Here is a 12075-nt window from a genome sequence, read left to right as displayed (position 1 = left end):
ATCATTATCTTTTAAATAACTAAAATCAGCAGAATGGCAAAAATCATTATCATCTTCATCTCAATTTTTTGTTTTAAGGACATAAAATATCCTATGCCTTAGGGAGAAGAAAATTTCTGACTATTCCTTTTGAATCATTTTTAACTGATAGGAAACTTTATTTCAGTTATATAAATATTCTATTAAATAGATCTTTAAACGTGAATTAAGAGTTGTTAAACTCCCCAACATGAATAATTAACTGGTCCCAATATTAGTGACCTTCCTGTCTGAAGGTAATGTTGGAATAGTTTCATTATGGGCAAACCAGAAATGATGTGCTATAGTGGAATTAACTTTCCCTAATGTTAACGGAATATCTTGATAAATACTAAAAAATATATTTAAATGAAAATTTTTATTTATATTTTATTAAGTCAGACAGAGAAAGATGATCTCTTAGACCTTAGAAAATTAAAGCATTTGGGATTTTATATAAGATCAACTATGTTATTAATAGTGGCAATTAAATTAAAATTTTAAAGTCTGCCTCTGATTTACAAACTAAATTATAACTCAAGTATTTAGGTATTTGGGGTGTTCAGTCAAGTTTATAATTTAATTTAAAAAATTAACTGGGTGGTTTTTATTCTGTGTGTCATGTAAGATAGAACAGTGTTTATAGCCAGGGGCGTACTCTTTCTAGTTTTAGTAAGTTTAAATTTAGTGGTGACAAAAACTTGTCTAAATTTCACCCCAGCACAGCTCAACCTAGGATTGTCCAGGGCATTCACCACACTCAGCAAATGTGCAGAATTAATCATAGACATGCTCCTCCCCAGTGAGTAGACAGGAAAATGCTCTTGGCAGATTTTATTATTAATATTCAGATGATGATACCAACTCATTTTGATTCCTGAATCCTCTGACAAGAGTACTCTCCCTGACATTAAAATTTGTGGGATCTGGTACTCGGTTTGCAGAGCCTCCTAACTTCAGCCTAAACTAATCTATACTTGCAGTCAGCAGTGTAGCAAATTGTGAATTCATGGGGTTAAAATCAAATATTTTTAAGTATCTCTCACATAACTGCTATATTTTTGCTTCATGTCTGCTCCTACCCTTCCAATGTCTCATTTTTTTTTTCAATACTTAAAAATACCACAAAATACCAATAGCTAGTAGTAGGTTGCAATATCAACTGAATTTTGTCTTTGCCTTGAAATATGTTACAAATACGTGGTTATCATTTTTAAATAATTTTGAATACATTTTAAAAGTTGAGACTCTGGTTTAACTTTGTGATTAATTCAGCTTTTCAGTATTTCTAAGAAAAGTATTGATAAAAAACTAATGGAATAAATTATAGGAAGAAGATAGGTAGTCTTTTTCCTAGAAGGCCCACCACCCCAGGAAAAAATTGAGTGTAAACATAAGTTAAAACAACCTAATTAATTAGATTTTTTAAATTTAAAATAAAAGAATTTTTTGTGTATTCTCAGAGACAACTAAAGAGCATAACAATTTAATAATCATTGCAAATAATGAGTGCTCTTCAGTTTCTATTTATAGTATAATGAGTATAAAGAAAGACATAGATAAGGAGAGGATCTAGTGAGAAAGAGATCTAGACCCAGTAGAGGGAGCCACAGAGAGGCAAACTCACTAAAGAGTTTCCCCTGGGCTTAGTAGTTTGCAAAAATAGACATAAAAGACGTGGCTCATTCTTCACAATCTGATTAAACTCATGATACTGACACATTAAAAATAAACTCATCATACATATAATAAACACCTAAATTTACAGTTACAAGCTGAGTATTTTACTAGTCAAGAGAGGAAATCAATTAAATAAGGCCTGGCATAGTCCATGACTTTTTCATAAACACTTAGGCTTATTCTTTAGCCACAGAGCAGAAAGGAGAAGGCAGCATTCCACTGAAGGAATGCATGCTCAAAAAATACGAGATGGTAACAAGTGTTGTGTTTTGGGGAGGTGGGTAGAAAGGAGAATTTGCCTCATTTAACCAAACCAATGTGAGTTTTGACATTGAGGAGAAGGGGTTAGATTTGATTAACAATGGAAACATTAAAAAAACAAACTTTCATTAAATAACCTTGCTATCTTGTGACCAATTATTGCTATTAGAGACTAGAACCTCAATTTCAATTTATAAGTGAGAAAGTAAAGTCCCACTTCTTGGTTTTAGAGAAAAGATGCAATTCAATAAAGAATCCTAAGTTCTTCACTATGAAAGGGCTTATTAAATTGTTTGAGTAGCCCAATCCTTGGACTTTTTTTCCCACTCCCAGATTACTGTTAAACATTGATGTATACTTAATTCTAAAACATAAGAGATACAGGATGCTAATATAATGGGATATATAAGGTATCAATAATTTAAGAAAGATTAACAAGAATGGAAATGTTAAATTGAGAAAACTTTTTTTAAGCACACTTAATTTTTCCTGTTAAGTCAGAAGGAAATCTTTTTTAATCAGTTTTGATTTTGTGGAAAGCAGTATTTGCGTGGGAGCATAGTTTAAAAACTACTGTTGGGAGTAGAGAGAGATTTGGTCAAAGAAATAACCAATTAAGTATATTTGTTGTTTGGCCTTTTCAAAAAAAATGTTTGTGTTAGTACTGTAGATGATTTAGGATAAGTACCTCAAGGCTCTAGTGGGTTTTTTTTTTTCTCTATTGCACTCTAGTATTTCATAAACATTACTTTTTTAATCTAAATACATATTTGACTATTTAAAATTGCCCTTCTTCCTAAACCTCCATTTAGTATCAGCAATAATAATATTGATTATGATAACAGCCACCACCGTGTTTTGAGTGCTTAGTTATATGCCAGCGTTGCACAGTGTTCCTTATATGCATTATTTGGCCTGATTTAGCTAATTCGCTTTTGAAGTTATTGCAAGCACATTCTCAATGGCTTTTTTAAAAACCTGGAATATCAGTCAACAATAAATTAAAAGGTTACTGAACTATCAAACTGTCTTGGTTTTTTATTCAGTTGAGTGCAGTGCCTCTGCCGTCATCCTGACCTTCCCTTCATCCCGACCTTCCTCTTTCAAGGAAGTTACTTACCAGCTCACTCATTTAGCTCATTTTTTCTGTACCAGCAATGGGAAAGCAGCTACTTCTGAAGTAGAAAAGTCTATGTTACTTCATAGTTACTCTGCTTACTTCTGGAACTGTTCTACATAAGTGTTCATGTTGGGAAGAGACCATCTCATGCATCTCAATCAATTCGTATAACAATTTTACCTCTTTTGAAATATAAACAAACACTTCCTGTTCAAATAGTTTGATAGAGTTGACTGGTTGTCGGAATTAACCAATTTAACTATTTTTGGCATGACATTGAGCCACAGTTCTAAACCTCTTTTTTGTTTCCATGCTATCCATATTTGTAATATACTCTCATCAATAACATTTCTCATTTTCTGCAGTGATTCTCGTTGGAGGGCAAGATGGAGGGGGCTTCACATTAGAATCTATATAAATTGAAAATGATCTGCTGGAAGAGAAAGTGTCTCTTGCTTTCTCCCTTTCCCTGTTAAACACTGATGTTAACAAAGTTGACATAGGCTTATGTAAAATAAACTTAACACCATAAAGAAAAGAAAGAGATGTGGGTTTGATTAGGTAGGGTCAATTAAGATTAAATTTAAAACGTAAAGGTCCTGAGACTCTCCCTGCTGGCTCAGTGGGCAGAACGAGAGACTCAAAATATAAAGGTCCCATATCACTGTTTTTGCTTTTAGTTAAACAAAGACAAGCTTTACTGTATTATTTTCTATTCAGTTTATAGCCAACTTTAATTGTAGGTATGAGAACATGATTGCATCCAATTATCTGGAAATTGGATGTCCTCTTTTTACCTTTAGAATTCAAAAATAAACTCTATTCATTGCCAATAGCAGTAACTTTTATTTTACATGTCATTTACTTTAGAAGGAAAAAAGCATTTCATGCATGCTTTCTTGCTTTTTGTATAATTATTTATAACAGAAAATAAATGAAACACATGCTTGCATTCCAGATACCAATGGGTCAGATAACTCCATCCCAATGGCTTATCTTACACTGGATCACCAACTACAGGTAAAGGAGTACTTTTCTAGAGAAAGTTTACTTTTTTCTTCTTAGAGAATTTATCTTTGAAGCTGACAATTATGTTCCTATCCATCATTTTATATTCATTTATTCATGCTTTTAGTTGGCCTCCTTAAACTTTTAAAAATCAAATTAAAATAAATAATTCCTTTAGTTAAGTTAATCAAATTTATTCAGGGATTTTTTTTTACATTTTTATATACTTTAATTACTACATCTGAAGTTAATCAAATTTAAAATTGGCATAATATGTTCTTATCCTGACAGTCATCTTGAAATATCCCTAATATCTTTCTTCAAGACTGCCAAGCATAGCATTTGTACTCTTTAACTTTAGCACATTGAAATACAAAACTCCACTTTGGTAGGCCAAAACGGGAGGATCCCTTGAGGCCAGGAGTTCGAGACTCTGTCTCTACAAAAATTTTTTTTTAAAAATTAGCCATGCACACTCCTGTCATCCCAGCTGCTTGAGAGACTGAAGCAGAAGGATCACTTGAGCCCAGGAGTTAGAGGTTGCAGTGAGCTATCATGACTGCCACTGCACTCTAGCCCGGGTGACAGAGTGAGACTCTGTCTCAAAAACATGAGTGTGTATCCTATAAGCTATTTCTGGCACATTTTGTGATACCTTCTTAGGTTCATAGTGATGGAAAATGTAAATAATACCCTTCAGTGCCTCCTCATGAGTATAGGGGCTATAAACATCTTTAGGCATAATATAGTTTGGCAACCTGAAATGTCACACCAGAGGCTACAAGTATTCTAGTCGTGGTTCTCTGTAAAAAACAAAAGTGTTAAAACAGCAAAAGTAAGTTTAAATTCTTAGCTTACTCTGACAAAAGGACACAGATTTTCTAGGGCATAGTTTAACACTTATTTTTATTAATAAAAGATCATTGCCTTAGTGCTATAAAAATATATCACAGTCTCTGTCTTAACTCTCAGCTAGCTATTGAAATTTGATTTAATTATGCTTTAACATTCCTGATTATTTTCAGCCTCTAGCACCTTGTCCGAACTCCAAAGAATCTATGGCAGTATTTGAACAGCATTGTAAAATGGCACAAGAATATATGAAAGTTCAAACAGAAATTGCATTATTATTACAGAGAAAGTAAGTTATCTTTTATGAATAAAAATAAAGACACATTAGTATTTTGAGTTTAAAATATGTTAAGGTGCAATATTGTTTGAAGACATGAAAACTTTATGATTTTTAAAATTAGTCATCAAGTGTATTTCCAATTTGGAGATTTTATTTTCATGTTTAAGTTTTAAGTACCCTTTGACTATTTTTCATTTAAAACTCAGTGCTTTTGACTATGTCATATTAATACTAAGGAAAATAAACTGGTGCTATATGCCCATGTGTTTTATGTTCTCAGAGTTTTAAAGTTAAAAGCTGTTTAGATTTATTGTTATGAAGATTTATTGTTTCCTTGGACATAGGTAAAATAATTTGATTTACTAACGTTCAGCTGTGTTTTATCTTAGAAACATTTCTATAGATAGAGTCTTTCCAGGTGTGTGTTTAGGAAGTAGGATCACTTGTTAGCGGACTTTATTTCATACCTATGAGTGTATTTCTGGGGAGTTTGATACCTGTACATGTTTTTCTGAGCGTTATAGAAACTGCCTTCCTGCCTTTTTAAAGAAATCCAGTCCAATTTCCATACCACTAAATTCACAGTTCTTAAAGATGTGTATATATCTTCAGTTTTCTTAAGCATGATGAAATTTTATACTTATCAAGCTGATTTATGAGTGGTAACTAAAATGAAGTGTTACAGGAAGAAATCATGGCAACTTTATATATGTATAATAGGATTCCATCTATCTATTTTAATCTAAATAAATGAAATTCTTACTTTCTGAAGTAATTTGTAAAAAGTTTTCTGTTTGTGCTTCAAAGAAAAGAAATAATAGTTTTATCACAATTTACTGATACAATGTTTTAAATGAAATCAACTTGGTATCTTAAAGATAAGCCAAAATAGGAAATGAAATACTACAGTCTGGAAATTTTAGAATTGTGGAATTGCTGGTACTTTATTTTGAAAAAATACTCTATGTTCTTATAACATATATTTAACCTATACTTTTGTCATACTTTAAAATCATTTGAAAGAGTTCTATGCTGGAAAAAACAAATGGTGAATTGGAATGTGGGTTGTGAAAATTATGACAGTTTTAATCAATTTTAAATATTTAAAGTGAGAAATATTAATATTATTGGGAAATTATTTTTGAGGACTTTTTATTAAGTATTCATTTATATCCAGTAACCTCGCCCTTCTTAATACTCTCCAAATAAAAGGGACTTAAAGAAGTTTATCAGACTATAAAAGACTCCATGGCCGGGCGCGGTGGCTCACGCCTGTAATCCTAGCACTCTGTGAGGCCGAGGCGGGCGGATCGTTTGAGCTCAGAAGTTCGAGACCAGCTTGAGCAAGAGCGAGACCCCATCTCTACTAAAAATAGAAAGAAATTATATGGACAGCTAAAAATATATATAGAAAAAAAATTAGCCGGGCATGGTGGTGCATGCCTGTAGTCCCAGCTACTCGGGAGGCTGAGACAGGAGGATCGCTTGAGCTCAGGAGTTTGAGGTTGCTGTGAGCTAGGCTAATGCCACGGCACTCACTCTAGCCTGGGCAACAGAGTGAGACTCTGTCTCAAAAAAAAAAAAGACTCCATGAGTCTTTCCTGAAAATATTTGCAATTTTAAGTGGCTTAAAAGTGATACTTTGCATTTTCTGCCTGTTTTAAAATAGGAAATAAGTTGGATAGCATCTATTTTAATTAGCTTGCAAATGTTCTGTTACCCACTACTCTGAATTATAGTTAAATAGAATTGCAACTTCAGAATATGAATATAAATGTAAAAGTAGAATATGAATGATAAAAACTTCGTGTTATTTTCCTATAGTCAGAGCATTCCCCAACCTTTTTTCTTCTTCCTGCACAAAAAGGGGATACTAAATGAAATTTTCTGAAACTTTTATTTTACCATTTTATCTGCTTCATTAATCATCCAACTACAGTTACTTATTAAACAGGTTATGATACATATATGGTTACACCGGAAGAGTAGCTGATAGTTTCCATTCTGGCCCACAATTATATTTGAGTAGTGTGCCTAAGATGCGGAATGATAGACCCAAAATAAAAGTTCTCATTAATTGAACTTCTGTCATCAGCTAGTAAGGTATCAATTTTTCCATCACATGTAATATTTTATCATGTGGTATTTGTTTTTAGGCAAGAACTGGTTGCAGAACTGGACCAGGATGAAAAGGACCAGCAAAATACATCTCGTCTGGTACAGGAACATAAAAAGCTTTTAGATGAAAACAAAAGCCTTTCAACTTACTACCAGCAATGCAAAAAACAACTAGAGGTTATCAGAAGTCAGCAGCAAAAACGACAAGGCACTTCATGATTCTCTGGGACCGTTAAATTTTAAAATATGCAAAGAAAGACTTTTTTTTAAGGAAAGAAAACCCCTTATAATGACAATTCATGAGTGTTAGATCTTTGGCGTGTTCTGAATTCCATCTGCCTATATTTGCTGCATTTGTTTCTTTGTTTGTTTTCCTTTTCTCATGGTGGACATGCAATTTTACTGTGTCTCATTCATAACATAGTGACATCTGTGACTTGAATAAGCAGCAGTTCTCAACATCAGAACAGATGCGGTGAACTGTGGCTGTATATGCATGCTCAATGTGTGAAGGCTAGCCTGAGAGAGCAGAGGGTTTCAAACTAGCTGCTATATGCAAACGTCATCCTTTTTTCCATATTAGAGGTGCAACCTCAAGAATGATTTTGTTCTTGTATCTCATCTCAAAAATCTAGTAACTTTTTTTCCCAAAAGATGGTATATACCAAGTTAAAGACAGGGTATTATAAATCTAGAATAATTGGTGGTACATTACAGATATACAGAACTTTCAGGGATAGTTCAAAGGTGAGGGCTTTGATGCCAGCATCCTTGGATCAGTACTGAACTTAGTTCCATCTGTAAAATATTTAAAGGTAAGTAGCAGCTGATATATTTAATGAAAGCAATTTTACCAGATTTCATTAGACTAAAATTTGATTATGATACATTGAACAAAATTAAACTCTTTTTTTAGCATATTTTTAGTTCTGTGATTGTGTGTATGTGTTGAAACTATAAAGCTTTTATGACTCTTAATATCTCAAGTGAAATTAAAAGGCAAAAGAACATGATTCAGTTTAAATGATCATTTCTTCCTGCAGTGATTATTGGATTGTTTTATCATATATTTGGAAAAAAACTGAAGAGAAATAATGGAAATAATTGTCCCAGCTAAAAGGCTTGGGCTTAGATTTCTTTTTATGATACCGAAAGAAGAATAAACCAGGCAAATCAGGAGAAGTTAGTGAGGAAGTTAAAGTAGTAAATATAAATCCAAGTATCCCCCTTATCCTAGATATTGTAACGACTGATTTTCCTTGCAAGCCCATTCTGGAATGCCTGCTGCCTTTCAATACTTTAAAGAGAATTTCAACACTTAAAAAAAGAGAATATTTATATTGTTAACAATAACTTTGCTACCAACCTTCAAAAGAAAAGTAATAAAACAACATTGAAATAATAGACTATATAAGCTCTATTTTTTCAGTTGGCATTAAAATAAGTCACATTTTGATACCAGTGCAAGGTGTCTTTTAAATAAAGCTGTCACCAATCTCATTTTTATAGCATTAATGTTTTATGAAGAGAAAATTTTAAATGAAAGCATAATTGCTGTGATTATTAGAATTCTATCATGATTGTATTGTAGTTTTGCTCTATTTCGGATAAGCAAGTTGATCTAAGAAGTTATCAAACTATTCTTAAAAATGCTAAAGCAAGTAATTTTTTCTTCCATTTTTTTTTTCCTCCTCCCACTGAGTTTTATAATGAATTCCTTGTGTATACAAGGAATAAAGGTAAAGGACAGTTTGTACTAAACTGTGTCACTTTTAGCTTCTTCAAATCTATTATTATAAAGCTTCTGGGAACTAAATGTCTTCCATTACTTAGTTTAAATAAAAGGAAGGTTATCATTCCCAAATAATTTGATTACCTAGCTGAAACTGATACTGGGCTCAATATAGTAATAATAAATAAAATTGACAGAGACAATAACCATAGACTAAGGAAAAGCGTAACTCATCTGTAGCATTGCTGCTTGTATGTACATTTTCACTCCACCAAAAGGGACCTAGTCACTGTTAAGAGGCTTTTCTAATTATCTCAGAGCACGAGATGTCCAAGTGTGAATGCTAAGGCTTAACGTTTCCATTAGGATTTAGCATTAGCGATTTCAGATTTTATTTTTAGTTATTGATGCGTTTTGCTGTATCATAACACACTTAAAGGGAAATTTTATTATTGTTACATGCAATCACTTCATAAAAATATCCAGATAGGTAAATGGAAGAAAATAGTAGGTTTTTTAGTCATGGTACTAAATGCAAAAGGCTGTTGAACAGTTGCTTGTTTGTTTACAGTAAGTTCCTTGGGATTTTCAGTACTGTAGTTGTCCTGGACATTGAGTGCAGTTCAGCCTTACTCTGTTTTGAAGTAGTTGTGTTGCCGGTCTCATACTTTTAAGTCCTGATGATCCCTGGAGATGGGAGAAAAGGACACCAGGGATAATTAAAATCCACAGCCAGTTTCATCAGTGTCCTCATCCAACAAACTTTCAAATAAAAATGTTAACTGGAGCCAGAGTTTTAATTAAATCTGGTTTTGCGATTCTAACCCTCATTTTTTTGAGTGGGAATAGCAAACAGGCAAGCAAGTGGCTGAAATGCCCCAGTCTAAGAAATGTACAAACAAACTCTGTTAAGCCCTAATTTCCATTTTATTCTTGCCTTCCAGGGAAAGAAAGCAAAGCTTTTATCTAGTCTAGAGGGCAATACTCCTCAGCAATAAAAACTGCTTTTCTGAGTTGACTAAAAATCAATTAAGAGTATTTTACCTTGTAGCAACACAGCATATTGAAAAGATTTGTTAAAGGTTGTTTACAGATGTTTGACTATTTTTGCTGAAGTATTTTAGAGTATTGAATGTCTTTTTTCTTTAAGTTTTTTTCATGTTCCTAATTTCAGCTCCTGCCTGTAGCCAGAGATCACAGGTCTTCCCTGTGAAACTTTTGTTTCTTTCTATAAGTGTGTGTGGTTTTCAGCGCTCAACTCCTCTCTTCAAATGGTAGTAAGTTCTACTTCTGTCATTCAGAACATTTTATGTAAAATGATGTAATGCAGAAATTCTTGTGCATACTGTGTAATTGAAGGAAGCTTTTTAGATTTATTTTTGTTTTTAATAAAATTCAGATTGTTATTCTAAACTGGTGTGTAAAAATGGTGGAATGACTTACATCAGCAAATGAGCTGTGAGGTGTTCTGTGTTTACCTTACACGGAAACTAATAAAAGCTGAAATGTCAGTGTTCTTACAATACTCAGCACTGTTGTACCTTAATCATGATTTTTGAGAGGCTGAGTGATTGGCCAGTTAGCACATCATCTCCTCCAGTTCAAAATTTTGGGTTAAATGGGTGCTTTTCACAATTTTATGAGTCCTAATTTATATGAAACACAACACGGCATATATCACTAAGTCATTCTTCCCATTAGAAAACATTTCTTACAGTATTTCTAAGTTACATGAAGTATTTCATTCATTTATTGACTCTAGTCCCCTAACCTTTACCTATACACACATTCTTATAAACCCTACCTTCATTTTAGTAAATCTATCCATTTATTTCTTTAACTAATATTTTTTTAGTTCAACAAAATGTTTACTGAGCAATAATACAAAGATGATGATATATACTAATATTCTCAGAGAAATTATAGTAAGCTAAGTAGCTTGAAAAAAGGTATACAAGTGGAAAAAATATTCAGTTAACTCTGATAGTGTTTTATTGGAAACTCTCATAGCATTTTTCAGAAGGACCTGACAGATTTTATTTTAATAAGACATCATGAAGAGAAGATGGCTTAAAACTGCAGTCCCTCACCTTTTTGGCACCAGGAACTGGTATCATGGAAGACAATTTTTCCACAGGCCCTGGGGGTGGATGGTTTCGAGATGATTCAAGTGCGTTACATTTGTTATGCACTTTATTTCTATTATTACATTGTAATATAAAATGAAATAATTATACAACTCACCATAATGCAGAACCTAATGCCGCTGATCTGACAGGCAGCGGACCTCAGGCAGTGATGCAAGCAATGGGGAGCGGCTGTAAATACAGAGGAAGCTTTGCTCGCTTGCCTGCCGCTCACCTCCTGCTCTGTGGCCTGATTCTTAACAGGCCACAGACTGGTGCCTGTCCATGACCCAGGGGCCAGGGACCGCAGGCTTAAAAGATATCATTAATCTTTTATTTAACTAAGTATAGCCCTTCATTTTGAAGGAAATGATAACAAATGTTTATTGTTAATCTGTTACAAACTGAGCAGCTATTACTAATATGATACCAAGTTACATGTCCATTTTAGTCACACAGTAGTTAGATGGTATTCCCATTTTACAGATGGGAAAATAGGCTCTTAAAGGCTAAGACTTGGGCCTGAGTCTACTTTTCTATTGTCATCTGTTTTAGACAGAATCTCATGCATGGGGACTCCTTGGCCACCATAAGTCCATAATGTGAAGAAGAGCATGGGAAAAATCTTAAATTGAATGACAAAGGAAAGGAACATGAGGTAACTTCCAGCCTTCATGCACAGGGGCTTTGTAACCAGCCGCTAGATAGCAAAGCCAACACTGAGACCTCCATGTGTCTTTTAAACTCAAGTCTATGCTCTAAACAATGTGCCATGCTATTATTTTATATGCTTACCAAATTCTCAGGTGCTTTAGCTTTCACATTCCCTTATTTGGCAGATGGAGTATCTTCATTCTTCCACCCCCTTCACCTAAAAGAC

The 12075-nt window shown here is 33.4% G+C and overlaps 1 protein-coding gene across 4 annotated transcripts in view; it reads left to right on the top strand.

Annotated features, from left to right (window-relative positions):
- Positions 1–10482, top strand: part of MAP3K7 (mitogen-activated protein kinase kinase kinase 7) — a 61894-nt gene extending 51412 nt beyond the window's left edge. For 2 of the 4 annotated variants that reach the window (XM_069488959.1, XM_069488958.1), the window contains 3 exons: positions 4038–4099; positions 5113–5228; positions 7376–10482. In XM_069488959.1, coding sequence (XP_069345060.1) covers positions 4038–4099; positions 5113–5228; positions 7376–7556 — 359 coding nt within the window. In that variant the 3' untranslated portion in view covers positions 7557–10482. The remainder of the gene's footprint in view (positions 1–4037; positions 4100–5112; positions 5229–7375) is intronic. The other 2 variants (XM_069488962.1, XM_069488961.1) reach the window with 1 other exon arrangement.
- The last annotated feature ends 1593 nt before the right edge of the window (positions 10483–12075 follow it).

The sequence above is a fragment of the Eulemur rufifrons genome, chromosome 15, assembly GCF_041146395.1.
Source record: "Eulemur rufifrons isolate Redbay chromosome 15, OSU_ERuf_1, whole genome shotgun sequence".
Lineage (NCBI taxonomy): Eukaryota > Metazoa > Chordata > Mammalia > Primates > Lemuridae > Eulemur > Eulemur rufifrons.
This window is presented reverse-complemented; position numbering and strand designations above follow the sequence as displayed.